The sequence below is a fragment of the Podarcis cretensis genome (assembly GCF_951804945.1).
Source record: "Podarcis cretensis genome assembly, chromosome: 5".
Lineage (NCBI taxonomy): Eukaryota > Metazoa > Chordata > Lepidosauria > Squamata > Lacertidae > Podarcis > Podarcis cretensis.
The window spans coordinates 61,381,383-61,401,708 of record NC_137174.1 but is presented as its reverse complement, the minus strand read 5'-3'; the positions used below and the strand labels follow the sequence as shown (position 1 = coordinate 61,401,708).

Here is a 20,326-nt window from a genome sequence, read left to right as displayed (position 1 = left end):
ATTTTCGTCTTGCGAAGCAAGCCCATAGGAAATTTGTTTTGCGAAGCACCTCTAAAACGGAAAACCCTTTCGTCTAGCGGGTTTTCCGTCTTGTGAGGCATTCGTCTTGCGGGGCACCACTGTACCAGGTCAGTGCCATACATCTTTGCTGGCACGTGCAAGAGGGTACTCTCAGAAAAGTGCAGTAAAATGCTCTGGGAGCCAAAACACAGCAAGCCTTGTGCCTTCAGCAGATGTTAGGCCTATCCCATATCTCTACTAACACCTGCTTGTGGCTGATTGCTCTTTCTCTCCACCCAGAGCCCATGTTAGGATGGTGGAAGGAAGCTGTACAGTTCCCAGGAGGAGGGAAGGAAGAGCTCATTGCCATCTTGGGTCATGCTCAGTCAGAGAAACAGAGGGCAGATCCTGATTTGGTAAAGCGGGTCTGGAGTTGTTCCCATCTATGGCAGTGGCCTTGGTAGTGGAGATGAGAGCGAAGTTGATAAGCCAGGACTGTCATGTGTATCTCACCTGTCAATCTTGATGGGCCTTTAGTTAATAACTCTCATAACTTTTGGAGGTTGTAGTCCCACATTCTCAACAGAACTGAAATTGAAAGTGGGGTATGAATGACTTTTCTTTAGATTGTGCGTACAGACCTCAAGGAGCTAAGAGATTTCAACTTGGACGGGGCCCCTTACGGTTACACACCATTCTGTGAAAGTCGCAGAGAGATGGATGGATACAGATTCTGGAAGTCAGGATACTGGGCAAGTCACTTGGCAGGAAGAAAATACCACATCAGGTGATAGAAGTTTGTTGTTCCTGATACTGTGCTGCTGTTTGCTTCTGCTTTTTTTATAGTACTACTTGAAAGCGCTGCATCATCCAACTGCTGCTGTCTAGTGATGGTGAAATGGTGTTGAAAACTTGTGTTTGTGTGTAGGATTTGTGCCTCTTGTATTGGAAGTTCCATCACAAAATGAAGAGTGTCCATTTGACATTTTAGACAATAGTAGTCTATTTCTTGTATGCTTTCCTTTTATAGACACAAAATCTTCATTGTCATAGGTTAATTTATCATAAGACATATGGGTTTACCTTTGATAGGAACAAATGCAAATAGATTAATGTGATGCATTCTGTTTTTTAGAACATTCATCCAATTTGCCTGCTTGTGATATATTTATTTTGAGAATCTTATCTGTGCATTTTGCATTTTACCTCCTAAGGTAGCAGTCAGTGAAACAGTTGCTCTCTTTGTTCTTAGTGCTCTCTATGTTGTGGATTTGAAGAAGTTCCGGAAGATAGCTGCTGGGGATCGGCTTAGAGGACAATATCAAGGCCTGAGCCAAGATCCCAACAGTCTCTCCAACCTTGATCAGGTACTTGTTATGCTTTCATTACAGTTTTGTGTTTTTTAAAATAATTTTAAACAACTTAATTTTTAAAGCATCTGCAGAATTCTATCTTTTGGAAAGCTGCAGGGTCAGCACATAGGTACCGTGTTCTTCACTCTATAAGACGCACCAGACCACAAGACGCACCTTGTTTTTGGAGGAGAAAAACAAGAAAAAAAATATTCTGAATCTCAGAAGCCAGAACAGCAAGAGGGATCGCTGCGCAGTGAAAGCAGCGATCCCTCTTGCTGTTCTGGCTCCTGGGATAGCTGCGCAGCCTGCATTCGCTCCATAAGACGCACTCCATAAGACGCACACACATTTCCCCTTACTTTTTAGGAGGGAAAAAGTGAGTCTTATAGAGCAAAAAATACGGTAATTAAGATGGGTGCTTGATGGCGGGAGGACACATATTGAGGTTGGTATGGAGGCAAAATAGGGCACATAAAGCACTAGTGGCAGGTGAATGGCCAAGTGGAACTCAATCACCATAAGCTGAAGGGACCTTCTGTGGCATGTGGGCTCTAGGACCGGTGTGACAACCAAGTGTATCAGTTGTGGGACAGGAGGAAACGTGGTCACTTAGATGGAACTAGAGCTCTTTGCTTTTAAAAGCCAATAATTTATGGTTTGATAGTTGCCAGGCTTGAAAAAGAAAAACAGCTAGATACTGAGGGCTTACAAATTCTCATTCTGTCCAATGTCTTCATGTTGTTATAACTGTAATCCATCATTCTTGTCTCTTCTTCATGAATCTTTTATGGTCTGAAAACCACATGGGGTGATCTCAGCTAGATTTGTGTTCCAGCGTATAATTTTTTTTGGTCATGTTTTTGCTGTTAAAGTTTGGAGGGCTGTTTATTTGTGTTCATGCTTGCTTTTCCAGGATTTCTTGTACCCGCACTATTCTTAGTTTTCATATGATTACTGGGTTAAAGGAACTGCAATTTTGTTTTCCTTCCAACAGGACTTGCCAAACAACATGATCCATCAGGTGCCCATTAAATCACTCCCGCAAGAGTGGCTTTGGTGTGAAACGTGGTGCGATGATGCTTCGAAGAAAAGAGCAAAAACCATTGATCTGGTAAGACTCTTTTGTACACAACAAAGCAGGAAGGGGTACGTGCCACATTTCAGTAAGATTTCAATGTGTTTAAATTCTATAATTTTATCACAGCAGTAAGGATACTTTCTCTAGCTTTCCTGCTTTCATACTTTTTCAAAGAAAAACTTCATCAGTTAAATAAGGGGGGTGTTGTGTTCAGATTTTGCATTCCCAGGAGGTAATTTAATCTCCAAAGACTGGCCTGGGGACCAAAAGCATCAATTGTGACCTCTTAGTAAAGTTGTTGCCTTCAGGCAGTGAGTGCTTCACAATTGTGGACCATATGCAACCTGGCATAGCAATGCATATTGTTCAGGGATCTCAGACCCATCCCCTAAATTTTGTGGAATTCTACAGTGTTTAAATTGGAAAAACTGCAACCGTTGTTAGTGGCCTGGTTCGCATATCACATTAGACCATATTTAAATACAGTGGTGCCCCACAAGACAAACGCCTCGCAAGACGGAAAACCCGCTAGACGAAAGGGTTTTCTGTTTTGGAGGCGCTTCGCAAAACGAATTTCCCTATGGGCTTGCTTCGCAAGACGAAATGTCTTGCGAGTTCCTGTGGGTTTTTTCCCCTTTCCCCCCCCCTTTTCCTAAGCCGCTAAACCGCTTATCAGCTGATCCGCTAAAAGCCGCTAAACCGCTAATAGCGCTAATCTGCTAAGCTGTCAATGGGCTTGCTTCGCAAGACGAAAAAACCGCTATACGAAGAGCCTCACGGAACGGATTAATTTCGTCTTGCGAGGCACCACTGTACAAGCTATGGTTTAATTTAGTAACAAAGGTTTGTTTGGAAAGAAACAAACCACAAGCTCAAGCCCAGACTCTGACTTGCTTCCCAGCATGCCAGGTATTCCTATTAAACCATAGTTTGCTTTAACTATGGTTTTAACGTGGCATGTGAATCAGACCAATAACAGTGAAATTAAAATAGAATGAGCAGCATAGTTTCGCTGTCCAATCATATTCAGGGCTTGAGCTACACAGGCACTGTTCAGTAAGTTTTCCCTGTATGTATGAAAGGCCACAGATTTATTGGCAATGACTTATGTGTTGTGTTGTGTTGTGATGCAGTGCAATAACCCAATGACCAAAGAGCCAAAGCTGCAGGCGGCGATGAGAATCGTCCCTGAGTGGCAGGACTACGATCAAGAAATTAAGCAGCTTTTTAGGCGTTTCCACGAAGAAAAAGAATCGGGAGCGCTTTTTGAGACAAATGAAACTAAACCACAAAGTCGAGAAGGTAATTGGTTTCCCTCACTGCTTTTAAGATGCAGCTGTTACCTGTACACTGAGGTCAGGTGTGCCTGCTGATGGAGTTGTCTGCCCATTTCCTAAGACACAAAAGCTCAAATTGGACCATTTTAAGGCATAAATGCAGAAAATATACTATAGTGAGCCATTTAAACTTCAACCTGTGATAACTGACTATGCAGATTTTATTGTGCCAAAGGTGAGACGTCTGCACTAGAAGAAATGGTAGTCAGTCCCTCAGTTATTTTGACCTTTGGAAAATCAGTATATTAACTGGTTCTAAAGTCATGGTTATGTAACTTTCATACATATTCCCCCTCTCCACTTCTCTTCCACAGAAATGGCAGCGCATATGGAATTATGATCTATGGTGACCCACCATGTGAGACTATTTCATAGACAATTTTTCTATCAAATGCTAGTTTTTTCTAGTATGTTTGCAAGACTGCTAAGAAAAACTGAAGGGGAGGGTGACAAGCTGTATTACACATGATTCAAATTTGATTTTGGCTGATGGAATAGAATCTGGATGATTGGGATTAGCGGAACTATCTTTCTTTACGCCTGCAAGAGATGGAGGAGCCCACAGAGGAATATACAGTTTTGGAAATGATTGATGTATGCTGAAAAGCAGCAAGTCTCTTCATCTATTTTTTGGCTACTGCACCACTGGACATCAAGATTCTGGGTCACCTCTGCCTTTCTCAGGAGCCCAGAAGAAAGGTACTACTCTGAGAGGGTAAAACCTTGAGAATACACAGGCACTGCCCTGCTTTGTGGATTGAGGTAGGGCCAACTCTTTCAGGTTTGAACAGGGCTTGTTGTCATGCCTTGAATCGAATTACACAGGTATAGATGTCAAACGGATTCAGGTTTTTTTAAAAAAAGAAAATTACACCTTCAGTTCTGGAAGAACTACAGTTCCTTCTATTTAAAATGCATTGTGAATAACTCATTCGTTGTAAGGCAAAATTTCAAAGCAACCCAGCCAACTTCAAGAAATATACATTACAAATGAATGCATATTTTAATGAAGCAAACTGTGTGGCATCTAATATTTTTTTCATTGCAGAACTAAGAGAGTTGTTATTGAAGACTGCAAAATTAGTAGGGCATTAAGACTTCTGTGAATTTGTGGCTCTCATGAATGTACTTTTGTTTATGCAAAACTGTGGAAGCTTTTTGATTTTGTAAGTTTCATAAGTTTATTTTCCCTCAAACACAAGAGTGATTTCAGGTCAATAAAGCCTTAGAGTTCCTAAATCTTACACTCTAATCCTCCTCTCATGGGCTCCATGCCCTTCCTAATTGCTTCATTTCAGTTTTTCCTTAAATGCTTCTTACTATAAAATGTCAGTCTTCTCTTGCTTTCACACTTTCCAAATTTTGGCCAGGTTTCCAGCTGTGGAAAACATTTCCCTCTAGAAAACTGACCTTTGAAGGAGATAACCAACCTTGTACTTTACTCCGTTTTCTATCTCCAATAACTCTCCCTCCACCGCCACAATCTCCATTTCATATGAAGTAGGCAAGTCTGGCACAAAACCACCATGTTTGAGATGTACTAAACAGCCATTTGTGATTGTAAAATCTTGTCAAATCACCACAGAAAGTATCAAACCAGGTCATTCTTTTAACTTCACTAAGGGCAGAAGCTCCTCTTCCCTGACTGGCCCTGGCTCATAGCAAGGAAGCAGGGTGTTTTTCAGAGTTCTTTCATCTTCTGTCTTCGGATTTCACTTTTTTTTCACTTTTTCCCTGAGTACTTGCTATTGTTCCCCCCACTATTTCAGTGCGACGAGATGGTTGGGGAAGGGAAATTATAAAGGGGTTAAATAAATTTAAGCTGACTAGAGAGCAGCTTCTTCCTTCATCTCCCCCTCTGTCCTGACATCTGGTTCTGCCTTCCCCCTCAGCTGGGGAAGAGAAAATTGGACTGAAGACACCAGCTGCTTCCCACCTAGATGGGCAGCAAACAAAAAATATCATGTTGATACTCAACATCCAGCAGCTTCCACATGAGTTCCCTTAGCTTACCTGGGTCCAGCTCAGAGCATTCCAGATCCAGGCACAGTGTAGGAAGCACAACATCCTGAAAGTCCACAGGTAGACCTGGTCTCACATCCGTACCCCTGCTGAGGATTCCATGCCTACCAAATAAATTGCTCAGCAGTAGCAAGGGTCCCGTAGATTGAGGCGGATCATAGAACCCTTTCCCTATTTGATTTGAGCTGGAAAAGAAGAACACTCAGGGGAGATTAATGGTAACAAAGGGCATGATGGGCTTTTTCTTTGGCCCGTGTTGTCTGTATCAATAAGTTTTCTGAAGATAAATGAGGCAAAGAGGGAGATGCCTCCAAAAGGGAATAGGGGCTGTCTCTCCTCCCCTACCTCCCAGGAGCTGCCTAAGACATCTAACAAACTAGCCTGCAAAAGGTGAGGGCTGGCCAGAAACACCCAAGGCCCAATAGGGTAGACAGCCCTCTGGATGCCCAGAACTCATGCTTTTGTTTTAACCAGTCTCTCTTTTTTTAATCCAAAGGACAATCTTTACACAAGTGGGGATATACAGGAGCCGAAATATCCCTCGGGTAAGGCTCCCAAAGTGGTGAGCCACAGCCTTGAGGAACATGGACCCTCTCCAATATCTTCTACCCAAATGCTCTTTTCTGGGCTGTTTCCAAAAGATTGACCAGTGAGCAGGGCTTCTTTGAGAGAACAGACTAATGAGCCTTCACTGACTGTGGGTGAAAAAATTATTTGTCCATTGATAATGGAGAAGAAGTTCTTCAGGTTCTCCACATTGGGCTGAGGGTGGAGGACTTAAGCAGTAAATATAGAGTGCTTCTCACGTAGCCTGTAAAATGGACCTAAATCTCGCCTTCAGCATACAGCTGCTTATCTCAGTTTCGTGAAGGTCAAAATAGTTTCACCACCACACCAGATACTCTATACACATGGATACTAGGTCACCTTGCTGCCAAATGCCTTTCTGAGTGATACCAGACCATGCACATCAGAAAGAGTGTGGAGCGTAAGTGGCTCAGGCTTAGGTGTATCCAACTTTCAGTGAAGGTAATTCAGCTGGTACACAAATGACTTGATGTAGTGCTAAATTTATGGAAACACCAGGAGGGCTGATTGTAAAGGAACACATTTACCTTCTGAAATATGGTGTACATGATCCAGTGTGAAGATTTGCAGATGCTCTAGTCAGGGTGATATGCCAAACCCTCTAGTTGTGAGCAATTATTTAATTATAGAAGAAATGTGTAATTTTCTAGCTCTTGAATGAGCTAGGGGTGACATGATTTCAACAAGAACAGAATTGAACTGCATTTTCTTGACATATGCGCCACCAATAGAGCATAAAGTATAGCACTTACTGTGCTATTTTAAAGAAAGGCACTTGGAAAGCTATTTATTAAACTTGCTGCAGCTATTGAGACAGCTTTATATGCTTGCTTAGCTTCATAAAGAGGATTTTTTAAAGTTCAGTGTGAAATGTTTTCCAGTTGTGTATGAAGGTTGTGTTAGCATTCCAGAAAATCGAAGTAGAAAAATACAGAAATGGAAACCACTATTTTTCTAAACTGCCATTTCTTTAGGATTGGCAGTTTGATTCTCTCCCCCACCCCCTTATTTAACATTCATTTGCCCCCAGTTTGGGTGGTGATCAAGCAACAATGCTCTGTCTTTAGACTTGTGGGTTCTGAAGCTCCTTAAGAGATGACAACTCCTCTGTCAGGTTTCACAACTTGAACAAAGGAAAAAGAGAATGAGAGAGGCTATTGATGCAGTTGCCTCTTCCATGTTCTCTCTGTTTCCTCTGCATCACATGGGATCTGTGGCAACTGAAAGGTAGCAGACATTCATATTTGCTCAGATTCACAGCCACCTCTATGTCCCATTATAAGACTGAAGTTCAACAGAAAGTGTCTCTGTTCACCATCCGTGCATTATGACGCTATATGAAGAGGGCGCTCCCCAAATGAGGGAACTTCCTTCACCTAAAGACTTTGGAGAACACAAAGTTCCAGCCCCTGCCAGTCAGTGCAGAACACAAATATTCAGGCTGACATAGATAAAATCTGTTTTATTTTGACATAATTACACACATTAAACTTTAGTGCTTAACTAAATCTAACTCTAAAGCATTGCCTGAAAAATAACTGTAGCAGATTTCCTATGAAATGCTTACCTTATCTGTATTTGTTGGCTCCTTATCTAGGTTACTGCATCCTGACAACTGGCTGAAGGGGGAACCTAGGTGCTTAGCTAGTGAGGGATTTTGGGGATATCTGGTGTGCAGGGTGGTGGTGAGGCAAGCTGATAAGGGATCCACATAAGGTCATTGCTTTTCATGCTCAATTTCTCTCCCTTAAGTATGGAGGAGAAGCTTAGAAACCTGGAGTAGTTATGCCCATCAGGAGGCCCATCAGATAAAGTGGGTTGGCTCAGGTATTGGAGGGGTGAAAGGGATAACAAAGCTAAGGGACCTAGATGGCTGTATTAAGCAATTTGGTTTACAGTAGTTACACAGCTTATGGTGGTCATGTCCCTGCACAAACCATTCTCTCCTAAAAGGATGGCACTGCTGGGTTACTTGGGTTATAAGTACATTACTATTTATATTGGCTCATTTATAGGCTTCCCTATCTGTTAGACCTGGAAAAACGGCACTATTTTTTAGTGATCATTAAATCACACTGGTTGAAGAATAATGCTGGCTTACAAAAGCACTATAGAACCTTCATTGTACAGAATACTGTAAGCACAAATAGACAGGTCCCTATTTGTACTTTTAATGTCCTTGAGACTTAAATATCAAGCTGGTTTTGCAAACTCTGTTTTGAAGATTGCCTGTGTTGTAGTAATTTCTGCTCTTCTCTTTCCCCTGCCCACCCCAAAAGAAATTCCAGCAGTTCGCTTTCTCTCTCCCCCACCCTTTCTTTTTAAAGCATGAAAGTCAGAGATGGAAGTAATTGTTAGCTAGCTGTTGGGCTTAAATTGGGAATGAGCAAAGGTTTTTTTACGGCATTTATATACCTTTTTCTCTTTCAGCTGTGTCCACATTCAATAATAATGTGCTGAGTGAAGCTCCTCATATCTGTTGATGTACAAAATGTTCAGTACCTTCAGAATGTTACCAGGTTATAATTTATCCTCCCAGGTCTGCTAAACACAATAAAGCTATTTTCATTGTTCCTCTTTAACAAATGTTCTGATTTATTGGGTTCTGATAATGTACTAAGTTTGGGGTCTGCAGAATTTACAGAATTTAACGGTATCTGAGAAACTTGCAGTGTGTCAGGGTTTTCTGTTAGCCACTGAAAAGTGGTATGAGGTATTCCAGTAGTTAAAAGGTTGTCCTTCCCACTGTATTAAAGGAACTTGGCCATTCAGGTGAGACGTTTTATTTGTTTTTTGTCCTTGCTGTGTCATGGGCTCAGGGTGAATGCATAACTCAGACTACTATTTAAATGAATAAATGACTTGACAGAACACATGAGAGCAGGTTTCAAAAGATGGAATATAACCATAAAAGAGCAGAGAGAATTATTTTAGAATTCACACTTGTACCCAGTTCTTGCAGGGAACTCAAAAGTATCATGGAGTTTCCCATTCAGCGATTATAATAAAATATTCAAGGTGTTGGGTTACCTGTTCTTCATTACATTGCCCAATATTGCATGCCATTAATGCTTTGTAGCCAGGATCTAGTTCTCATGTTAATAAGCATGTGTACATTTGCAAATTGCATCCATGTTATACAAATGCCACTCCTACGTCTACCTTTTCAGAGAGAGTATGTGTAGGCAGAAAATGCCAGCTCCCAGCCCTAGATACCCAACCAAAGAAGAAGAGTTTGGATTTGATATCCCGCCTTTCACTCCCTTTAAGGAGTCTCAAAGCGGCTAACATTCTCCTTTCCCTTCCTCCCCCACAACAAACACTCTGAGGTGAGTGGGGCTGAGAGACTTCACAGAAGTGTGACTGGCCCAAGGTCACCCAGCAGCTGCATGTGGGGGAGCGGAGACTCGAACCCGGTTCCCCAGATTACGAGACTACCGCTCTTAACCACTACACCACACTGGCACCAAACAAAGGTAACTATATGCAGTGTATTCTGTCATATGAAGAGTTTACACAATGAAGTGCTCATGTCCCAGATAGGCTTTAACTAAATGTTTCACTTTTATTACCCAGTTGGGATAGATTACCCAGTTGCCAGTATATTAACTAAAATAGTTAACTGTAAGCTGAAACCATAAACTATTGAAAGTACACTGGTAAGTCTGCTCTCCTGCTCTACTTAGTCAAGGGCTGGAAGCACTGCTGATTATTCATTTGGAGTTTTAAATATTGCAAAGCAGGAAATAAGTGTTTCTGTTGCTCTGATTTCCAGACACCAGTATTTAAGCAGTGGCATCTTAACAGCTAGCCTGTGAATCTTCCAGTTTCCTGCATATAGATCCAAAGAAACTGGGGCGTATATGGCCAGTTTTGGAGGAATTTCTGTCTTTTAGTAGGTCCATTATCATCAAGTATTTAGGTCCATTTTCCAAGTTGCATCATGTACAGGTTATGTGACTTATATGCTCGCCATCTTGTTTGTGCCAGCTTGCTGGTCTTTCCTGACTTTCTGATAACCACACATGATTCCCAGCTGCATGCCAGAGGCTTATGGAACAATCTGTTCAATTATTTCCGGTGAGACAATCAAAACAAAACTGTTTTGGGGCTTAGCACTGAACATCTTTGGGCAGGCATTTTGCTCTACACACCAGGGGCCGCTGTGGGCATAGAAGAGCAGGCAGAAGGACACAGTCTAGCAACACCTCCATGAATTTCTGCTCATCGGAATACAGTATTGTCCATGGTGACTGTAGGTGGAGCACTTGCACTGTTGAACCGGGAATTCCCAGCAGTGTTTTGAAATTGGGAGACGCATTTGTTCCATGTGGTTTGAAATGACATTTCAGTTAGGAGAATTAACAAAGAAGAAAGGCAAATGGCGCTTAGTGATCTCTATTAAAATTAGGCCTCGGTACAGGAAATGCACAGTTCTTGCGTTTCTGCATGTACCCCTAGAATGGTCTATTAAGGTTTCCTGCATATTGGTCTTTAAATCAAGAGCAGCTACTACTATGCGTTACAGCTTTTTCGCTACACAGCCAAGGTGAGAGAGTGCAAGCACAAATACCAAATTCATAAAAATGAGGATCTGCAGCATAACCACTGCCTCATAAGCAGCTTTGGGTTACATTCCTAATCTTGAACATCCAGAATTAATACAAAGTTTTGAATTAGTTGAGGGCAAACAAGCGGAAGCTTAATCCAGATAAGACAAAGATTCTGGTGATCTAAAAAAGGTAAAGGTACCCCTGCCCGTACGGGCCAGTCTTGACAGACTCTGGGGTTGTGCGCCCATTTCACTTAAGAGGCCAGGGGCCAGCGCTGTCCAGAGACACTTCCGGGTCACGTGGCCAGCGTGACATCGCTGCTCTGGCGAGCCAGAGCTGCACACGGAAACGCCGTTTACCTTCCCGCTGGTAAGCGGTCCCTATTTATCTACTTGCACCCGGAGGTGCTTTCGAACTGCTAGGTTGGCAGGCGCTGGGACCGAGCAGCGGGAGCGCACCCCGCCACAGGGATTCGAACCGCCGACCTTTCGATCGGCAAGCCCTAGGCGCTGAGGCTTTAACCCACAGCGCCACCTGCGTCCCGCATTTACTTACTAGGAGTAAGTAAATGGCTTATTTTGGAGGAGTTTGTGCTCCCCCTTAAAAACCAGGTAGGATTCAGCCTTTTCGTAAATAGCTGTGTAATCTAGCTACCCCACCCTTTCTTCAAGAAGCTCAGGTGTTCCTCTGATGAGCAGCAACCATCTAGGGGAGTATAATTCGCCCCTGACTTCTTATGGGTTAACTGATTTGGCAAAGCTTTCCCTTTGGGGATTTTAGTTTCTGCTAATACATTTCATTTTTTCTTTTTTTGCATTCAGCCTCTCAGACACTTTCTTTTCCTGTGTAGAATACCCTCGCCAAAAAGATATTCTGGAATGTCCTTCAAACATCTCCTAAAAACCCAATTGTCTCCCCAGGCCTATTTTGGAAGTTTGAGAGTCTTATCCTGTTCAGCAACTGACTTGTTTTAAATTATGGGTCTTAAATGTACTGTGTTGTTTCAATTTTAAGCCAAACCTGAATATAGGTTGCACCCTTATAATGAGGTATTGTTAAATGGAATACACCCACACCCATAAATCTATGGTAGCATCCAGTGCTTTTTATAATCTTAAAATCACGTGCAACCTCTAGACTTATCTCACAATGAATAACTCACTGGGCAACCAGCATCACCTTGTCAAGAAGCATGGGGGATCCTTTTACAAAAACTACCAAAATGCTGCACAATTCCTGAGGTCTCAAGTCACCACTTCTCTATCTATATAAAAATGCAATTATACAAGCCAGATTATTTTGGGGGTGGGGGTGGGGGGGGAGTGTGGCTCATTTTCAGAACAATGTATGTATGTGAACTTTTATTTGTATTTTAATTGCATTTTTGGCATTTTGATTTTATAAATTTATGTAGATTACTTAGGGATTTCTGCCAGAAATGTTTAGTGGCAAGTACATTTTTCAAATAAGATAAATAAATAACCCTTAATCATTTTACTCCTCATCAGACGTAATATATCTGAAGAAGGAAGTATCCCTTGTCTTTCCCTCCTCATGCTCCCATTTCGTGGTCAGTCTTTTCATTTTGGGCATATGTGAGACTGCCACAAAGCAAACAAGTTATGGCGGAAATGTTAGGTTGCAGGGGTGTCTGATGAATCATATAATGCTTTGCTCAAAGGTAAGCCCCAAATTGTTCCATGGCGCTTACTTGTCAGTAAGTGGGGCTGCGATTACAGCCTTAGTCTGTTCTGCTAGCTCAAGAGGCGATGCAGAAGGCCTTCTGCACTCGCCCTTGACTATAACAGAATAATAAATGTCCCTGTTCCCTTTATGGCGTTGATCAAAGCAAGAGCTGTGCTCCACAAGCAGAAAAATGATTTGAAAGTTGTTCCAGTACTATCAAGCATAAGCTGATGTAGTATTTTGAGTTGCTGTGTTGTTTTTAAAATGCATGTGCATTTTTGTTTTAAAGATGTTTCAGCAAATGGGAGTTATTTTGGAGCACGAGGAAGGCCGGAGAATGAAAATAAGTCGTCACTTCATTTCATCAAAGGCTTGTTGAGGAAGGGCCTGACCTTCTACCCACTGCTTCATTTATTTAAGACTTTAAAGTTTAAATGTCCATGCAGCAGAAAAACAAACAAAAGCTGCTCTCTCCTACAGGCCCTGCAAAGCAGGATAGTTGTATTGTGTGTTAACCAGAGTGCTGTCATGACCTTAGGGGCTGTGAGGGCAGTGCCAGATTTATGTATAAACTAAACAAGCCATAGCTTAGAGCCCTACTCTCTTGGGGGCCCCCCAAAAAATTTAAAGGGAACAAAAACTGGGCGTACATTTCCAAAATATAAGATATATATAATATACTTCTTAATTGTATTTCAGTTCAACAATTACTTTGATAAAATACATATTTTGTTATGTGCAAATGGCTTTAGATACCTATTAGGTAAAGATAAAGGGACCCTTGACCATTAGGTCCAGCCGTGACCGACTCTGGGGTTGTGGCGCTCATCTCGCTTTATTAGCCAAGGAAGCCGGCATACAGCTTCCGGGTCATGTGGCCAGCATGACTAAGCCGCTTCTGGCGAACCAGAGCAGCACATGGAAACGCCGTTTACCTTCCCGCCAGAGCAGTACCTATTTATCTACTTGCACTTTGACATGCTTTCGAACTTCTAGGTTGGCAGGAGCAGGGACCGAACAATGGGAGCTCACCCCGTCGTAGGGATTCCAACCACTGACCTTCTGATCGGCAAGCCCTGGGCTCTGTGGTTTAACCCACAGCGCCACCTGCATCCCTCAGATATCTATTAAGCCCATAAATTACAATATAGCATATATTCAACACAAAAAACAGTGACAATTTGTTGTTGACAAAGGACAGCTGGACATATAAAGGTCCCCATCAGTGGCGTAGCGTGGGGGGTGCAGGGGGGTTGGCCGCACCGGGTGCAACATCTGGGGATTAGGGTTAGGGGGCGCAAATCCACGGGTTAGGGGGCGCAAATTACTTGCCTTGCCCCGGGTGCTGACAACCCACGCTACGCCACTGGGCCCCATTACCTTCAGTAGCTTAGGGCCTCATCAAACCTAAATCCGGCCCTGTGTGAGGGGGTTCCAAATCCTAAGGCTGCTTCCAGGCAATTGACGCCTAGCCAGCTGCTTTTACATTCTAAGCTACCATCAGAATAGCAACTGCAGTAGCTGCTGTCAGGGTGGCACAGGCAGGGTGGCATTGCGCCCCAAGTGTCACTGCCAGATACTGAGAGGGAGAGGGCTGAGGTGCAAGGAGGTCAGTGCAGTGCAGGTGCCGCATCAGATTGCTGCCATTGCACCCACACCACACAGAGCTCCTCGCCCCCCCCCTCTTGGTACCCAGCAGTGGTGCTTGGCATTGAGCTCTCTGTGCCCAGGGCATTTTTTTCCAGCCAGAATTCGCCAGAACTTGGTTCTGGCACCTCTCAGTGGGCGCCATTGCCATTACAAGAGAACATGGGGAGCTTCGGCACCATTTTTCTAGAAAAATGTCACAGCCTGTGCCTCACCCTCCTCTCTCTCAGTAACTGTTGCTTTGACATGAGAACACAGTCAAAGACTATGGTCTTCCACAAGGTACTAAGGAGCTACAGGGTATGTCAGTGTTTCTTAGTTTTGTTTTGATTTCAGGAAATTTTCCCTCATACTGTACCATCCGCTGTTCAGAAGCTAACCTTTGTCATTAGATGCTCTGCTGACAGAGAAGATCAGATACACCTGGCCAAGCAGCACACAAAATGGCCAGATAAGAGCAGTCCCTGAAGAACGGGCAAAGAATGAGGAGAAATAAGCGGGGAGGTGCCAGAAGAGAGCAAGGCCACCATTGTGGAAACAAAACATACATTGCCTGCTGCTGGTGGATACATTATTTATTTTGATTATTTATGACCTGTCATAGTTCACTTGTGGACAGGATATGCTGTGTCACTGGAGAATTACAAGGTCGCTAATAACTCACAGGAATGAATAATATACTTGCAGGTGCCCTGATACAATTTTTACAGCTGTCTGTGTGGGATGGCAGCTACTTAGTAATTTGACGCAGATGTTTTGTAAAATGGCAACTTTGAGTAAGGTGCACAAGTGACTAGTGGGAACAGCTGCTGTTCAAAAACCAGGACCTGTCCCAGTCCAGCCTTTCTCCAAATGCCCCAAAGTAGGGAAAAGTCATCAAGAGCAATGCTAAATTTGAAACTAAACTATTTAAGCATGATTTCACCGTGTCCAATTTCTACCAGAAGTAGACTGGAGTACCATAATTACAACTGAAGAACGTCTGACAGGCCAGTGGTGTGCTGCTGCTGCTGCTGTGTTAAGCCAGCAGGACCAGCGGCCAAGATCTGAGTGCCAGGACAAGGGAGCAGCCAACCCACTTATCCAGCTGCTGTGGGACCCAAGCAGGATACTGGCAGCCCTAGTCTAACAGCTGCCATTTGGTGGCGTCTTGCGAGTTGTTATTAACAGCTTTTCTGACAATTAGAACATTTAAAATAGAAAACCAAAACAAACATTAAAAGCAGCAGCTGCATCATTAGACTTCAGTAAGTAACAGTCGAGTCAGTATGTGGGGAAGACCTTTGGAATGAGTGTGAAAACGCTTCTGCCTTCTGGCAGAAGTTATGCTGAAGGCTTGCCAGGCAGGTTTCCCCGGACAGGGAGCTCCAGAGAGCTGGGTGCTCTTTCCTGTCCATACATGGCTCATCCGTGCCACATGTTAGGGATGGGGGCAGGAATTCCGTTTGGTTTGCATTTTGAAGCTATCTGGGTCACACTTCCCAAAACCATACACAAATCGAAACACAGTGATCACTCAATATTCATATCTCTGACTTTTTTTTTTCAATGCAGTGCAGTTCTCTAACCCAAAGACATGCAAATAAATGCATATGTAAATGAAATGTGGCATCCAAAAATATACTCTGGAGCAGGAGAAAAAAAAGCTTGCTCCATCTTCTATGTGACAACCCTTTAGATATTTGAAGATTGCTATTATGTTTCCTATGCAATATTTTTTCTTTACAGCATTGGACTTTCCTTTCGCTTCCAGGCATATCCGCAACTGAGAGTCCTTTCAGCTTTGGCCCAGCCGCTTCATCAGCTCTGAATCTACTTGTACTTTTACTTGTAATTTTGTACTTGTACTTGTAATTTTAAAAGATGATGCTGTTAAGGTGCTACACTAAATATGCCAGCAAGTTTGGAAAACTCAGCAGTGGCCAGAGGATTGGAGAAGATCAGTCTACATCCCAATCCCAAAGAAGGGCAGTGCCAAAGAATGCTCCAACTACCACACAATTGCACTCATTTCACACGCTAGCAAGGTTATGCTTAAAATTCTACAAGGCAGGCTTAAGCAGTATGTGGACCGAGAACTCCCAGAAGTGCAAGCTGGATTTAGAAGAGGCAGAGGAACCAGAGACCAAATTGCAAACATGCGCTGGATTATGGAGAAAGCTAGAGAGTTCCAGAAAGACATCTACTTCTGCTTCATTGACTATGCAAAAGCCTTTGACTGTGTCAACCACAGCAAACTATGGCAAGTTCTTAAAGAAATGGGAGTGCCTGATCACCTCATCTGTCTCCTGAGAAATCTCTATGTGGGACAAGAAGCTACAGTTAGAACTGGATATGGAACAACTGATTGGTTCAAAATTGGGAAAGGAGTACGGCAAGGCTGTATATTGTCTCCCCGCTTATTTAACTTATATGCAGAATTCATCATGCAAAAGGCTGGGCTGGATGAATCCCAAACTGGAATTAAGATCGCCGGAAGAAATATCAACAACCTCAGATATGCAGATGACACAACCTTGATGGCAGAAAGTGAGGAGGAATTAAAGAACCTTTTAATGAGGGTGAAAGAGGAGAGCGCAAAATATGGTCTGAAGCTCAACATCAAAAAAACAAAACAAAGAAAAACAACAACAAAGATCATGGCCACTGGTCCCATCACCTCCTGGCAAATAGAAGGGGAAGAAATGGAGGCAGTGAGAGACTTTACTTTCTTGGGCTCCATGATCACTGCAGATGGTGACAGCAGTCACGAAATTAAAAGACGCCTGCTCCTTGGGAGAAAGGCGATGGCAAACCTAGACAGCATCTTAAAAAGCAGAGACATCACCTTACCAACAAAGGTCCGTATAGTTAAAGCCATGGTTTTCCCAGTAGTGCTTTATGGAAGTGAGAGCTGGACCCTAAAGAAGGCTGATTGCCGAAGAATTGATGCTTTTGAATTATGGTGTTGGAGGAGACTCTTGAGAGTCCCATGGACTGCAAGAAGATCAAACCTATCCATTCTTAAGGAAATCAGCCCTGAGTGCTCACTGGAAGGACAGATCGTGAAGCTGAGGCTCCAATACTTTGGCCACCTCATGAGAAGAGAAGACTCCCTGGAAAAGACCCTGATGCTGGGAAAGATGGAGGGCATAAGGAGAAGGGGACGACAGAGGACGAGATGGTTGGACAGTGTTCTCGAAGCTACAAACATGAGTCTGACCAAACTGCGGGAGGCAGTGGAAGAGAGGAGTGCCTGGCGTGCTCTGGTCCATGGGGTCACGAAGAGTCGGACACGATTAAATGACTAAACAAACAATTATGTTTCCTCACAGACTCCTTTATTCCAGGCTAAACATATTCATCTCCCTCAACTGTTCTTTATAAGGCTTGGTTTCCAGACACTTGATCATCTTTGTTGCCCTCCTCTGTACATGTTCCAGCTTGTCAATACCCACCTTAAATTTTGACACCCAGAACTAGGCATAGTATTCCAGGTGTGGTCTGACCAAGGCAGTACTATCAGAGAGATACTATTACTTCCCTTGATCTGCTGCTGCATCATACTATTGACTCATATTAAGCTTGTGATCCACTAAGACCCCAAAATCCTTTCCACATGTACTACTGGCAAGCCAGATTACCACCACCCCATCTTAGTTTTGCAGCTGTTCTTCCTGCCTATGTGCAAAACCTTGCATTTGTCCCTACTGAAACTCATTTTGTTGGTTTTGGTCCAGTTTTACAATCTGTTACAGTCATTTTGAATCCCAATTTTGTCTTATACAGCATCAGCTACCCTTCCCAGTTTGGGGTCATCTGCAAATCTTATGAGCATCCCCTCAATTCCTTCATGAAGTAGCCCTTCAACTTGGTATCTGTTTTCAACAGAGAATCTACTAACCCAGCAGCCTGGGATCACTTCTCAGAGTTGTAACATGATTGTGTCTGAATGTACATAGTTTGGAAAAATTATTTCTTACTTTGGACTTTCTTTTCTTTATTGGCATCTGCTTTGCAAACACCTTGGTATGCAGTACTCAAAAGTTAAGATTGTTCCATAGTTGTATTGCCCTTCTTTTTTGCAAGGCAAGGAGAGTAAGGTCCCTAACTCCTTGTGTTAGCATTTTAAAGCTAATTTAATGAAGAGCGGAGCAAGTGATAAGATCAAGCACAGTGTTGTCATTGTCAGCAAGTCTTGGGCTACCAAAAGGTTTATAACAAAAGAGATGCACAAGCATGGGTCCTCTCTTAGTGATGACTGTGCTGCTCATTATCGGCAATTAAGAATTAAAATGCAAAGCTGAGATTCCTACCGGACATCAGGGTCTTGCCATCAGCCAAAGGTCAATTGCTGAACACTTTCAGGGCACAGCTGAATGTTTATTGCTACAGAAACAGATGAACCACAGGGACGTGAACGTCTAAAATGAATAAATAGGCTGTTATTTAAAAGGGGGCCCAACGATTAAAACAAATAGAATATATTGATTTCTTCAAAATCGGTAATAAAGAATTTGGAATTAAGTTAAGTCAAAACCTACTGACCACATAATAATTATATATTAATCTGTCATAGGTATTGTGCTGTGCCATACTTAAGTGTAATGTTTCTTCAAGTTCATGTTGAACTACCATTTTGATTACCAACCTAACAGGGAGAGGTTTCTGTTTAAAGGTTATGGAGGCCCTATGGTGATCATTAGGCAGCAGGATAGTTCCAATAATCTTAACACATGTCTGGAGAAACATTTTGCTGCAGAAAGATAAATTATTATGAGGAAAATCTATGAACACTGCCTTTAAGACATAACTAGCCTTCCAGATATTGATATAGCTGAACTCCCAAGGGTAGGGAACATGAAAGTTCGCTTACCTGACCTCCTTCCGGACGAGTCCTTGCTACATAGTGTGATGGAGAGTGGGAGGGGCAAGTCGGAAGGAGGGATGTGCGGGACAAATATACCAGCAAGAGCACTGGCTTGGCTGCAACCATCACATTTGGCCCAGACTGACCTTACCAATGCCTCACCCATCCCTTCTCCATCATGGGATGCACCAACACCACGACCAGAGAGATGCCAGATAAGGGCAGCCCCAGTGCTGCTCTTACTTTCCAAAGCAATTTTATGCTCCTGTTGGTAAGTAGCCAGTACCAACTGAGCAGATCTCATTTATCTAAGGGACATGTTGCCTTTAATAATTCTAATATTTAGTTAGAGTTATGGCTGCAATGCCCTCGGGTTGCGTTAATTAATGGTCTCTTGTCAGACTATTAATCATCTCTCATGTGGAACTGATTGTTGTCCCAAAAGGTGAATTGCACCTTTCTGAAGGTTTTCATTTTAAAGTTTGAAGCAATGCTAGAAGAGGTATTAATCCAACAGAATCTGGCCAGCATTATAGGCTTATATCCTCACCTCGTAATATGAGCTTTTTGGGGTGGGGAGAGGAGCTCACCAGACCATCTGGAGATATAATAAATCTGACAGCCATAGCAATCTAAGAATCAAACACAACTTCATTATATTAGGAAAAATGATTTTCTAATTAACTCATGAGGAAACCTTGTGATTCATTCACCCTAATAGAGTTTGAGAGTTCAGACTTCCTCATCAGTGTCATAAAATCATTGTCCCTTATAAATTATCGCTTTCTCTAGTCTGCAGAGAAGGAGAGCTTGATAGATTAATAGGGTATTTAAACAGTCTACAGATAACTCTAATAACGATCTTTACATTTTGACATGCACTAATGTAACTAGTTTTAAGCAGTGCTTAAGAAATCTCTTTTGAAGTAAATACAATTTGATTCCGGGGAATCTTCTTCCTTGAAGCTAACTTCAGCATTGATCTTCACTCTCAAAACAGAAACATTTGTTAACTTTCAGTCCTGCCAATATCAAGAAGTGGAGTTTTCCCTCTTGTTAAAACCTCAAGGCAGGTATTGTGTAGTCCTATGGTTGAACAGAATTAAATTTTTTGAATATATATATATGTAGAAATTCACTGGGCCGGAATTAAAGAAACAGTCCCTAGTTTTTTACTTCCTTACTAGGAAAAGCAACAACAAGTACTTTGT

The 20,326-nt window shown here is 42.6% G+C and overlaps 1 protein-coding gene across 2 annotated transcripts in view; it reads left to right on the top strand.

Moving 5' to 3' along the window:
• UGGT1 (UDP-glucose glycoprotein glucosyltransferase 1) overlaps positions 1-8,966 on the top strand; it is a 46,034-nt gene extending 37,068 nt beyond the window's left edge. For both annotated transcript variants that reach the window (XM_079978672.1, XM_079978671.1), the window contains 5 exons: positions 627-787; positions 1,253-1,367; positions 2,350-2,466; positions 3,567-3,735; positions 4,085-8,966. In XM_079978672.1, the coding sequence (XP_079834798.1) occupies positions 627-787; positions 1,253-1,367; positions 2,350-2,466; positions 3,567-3,735; positions 4,085-4,110 (588 nt within the window). In that variant the 3' untranslated portion in view covers positions 4,111-8,966. The remainder of the gene's footprint in view (positions 1-626; positions 788-1,252; positions 1,368-2,349; positions 2,467-3,566; positions 3,736-4,084) is intronic.
• Positions 8,967-20,326: the final 11,360 nt, after the last annotated feature.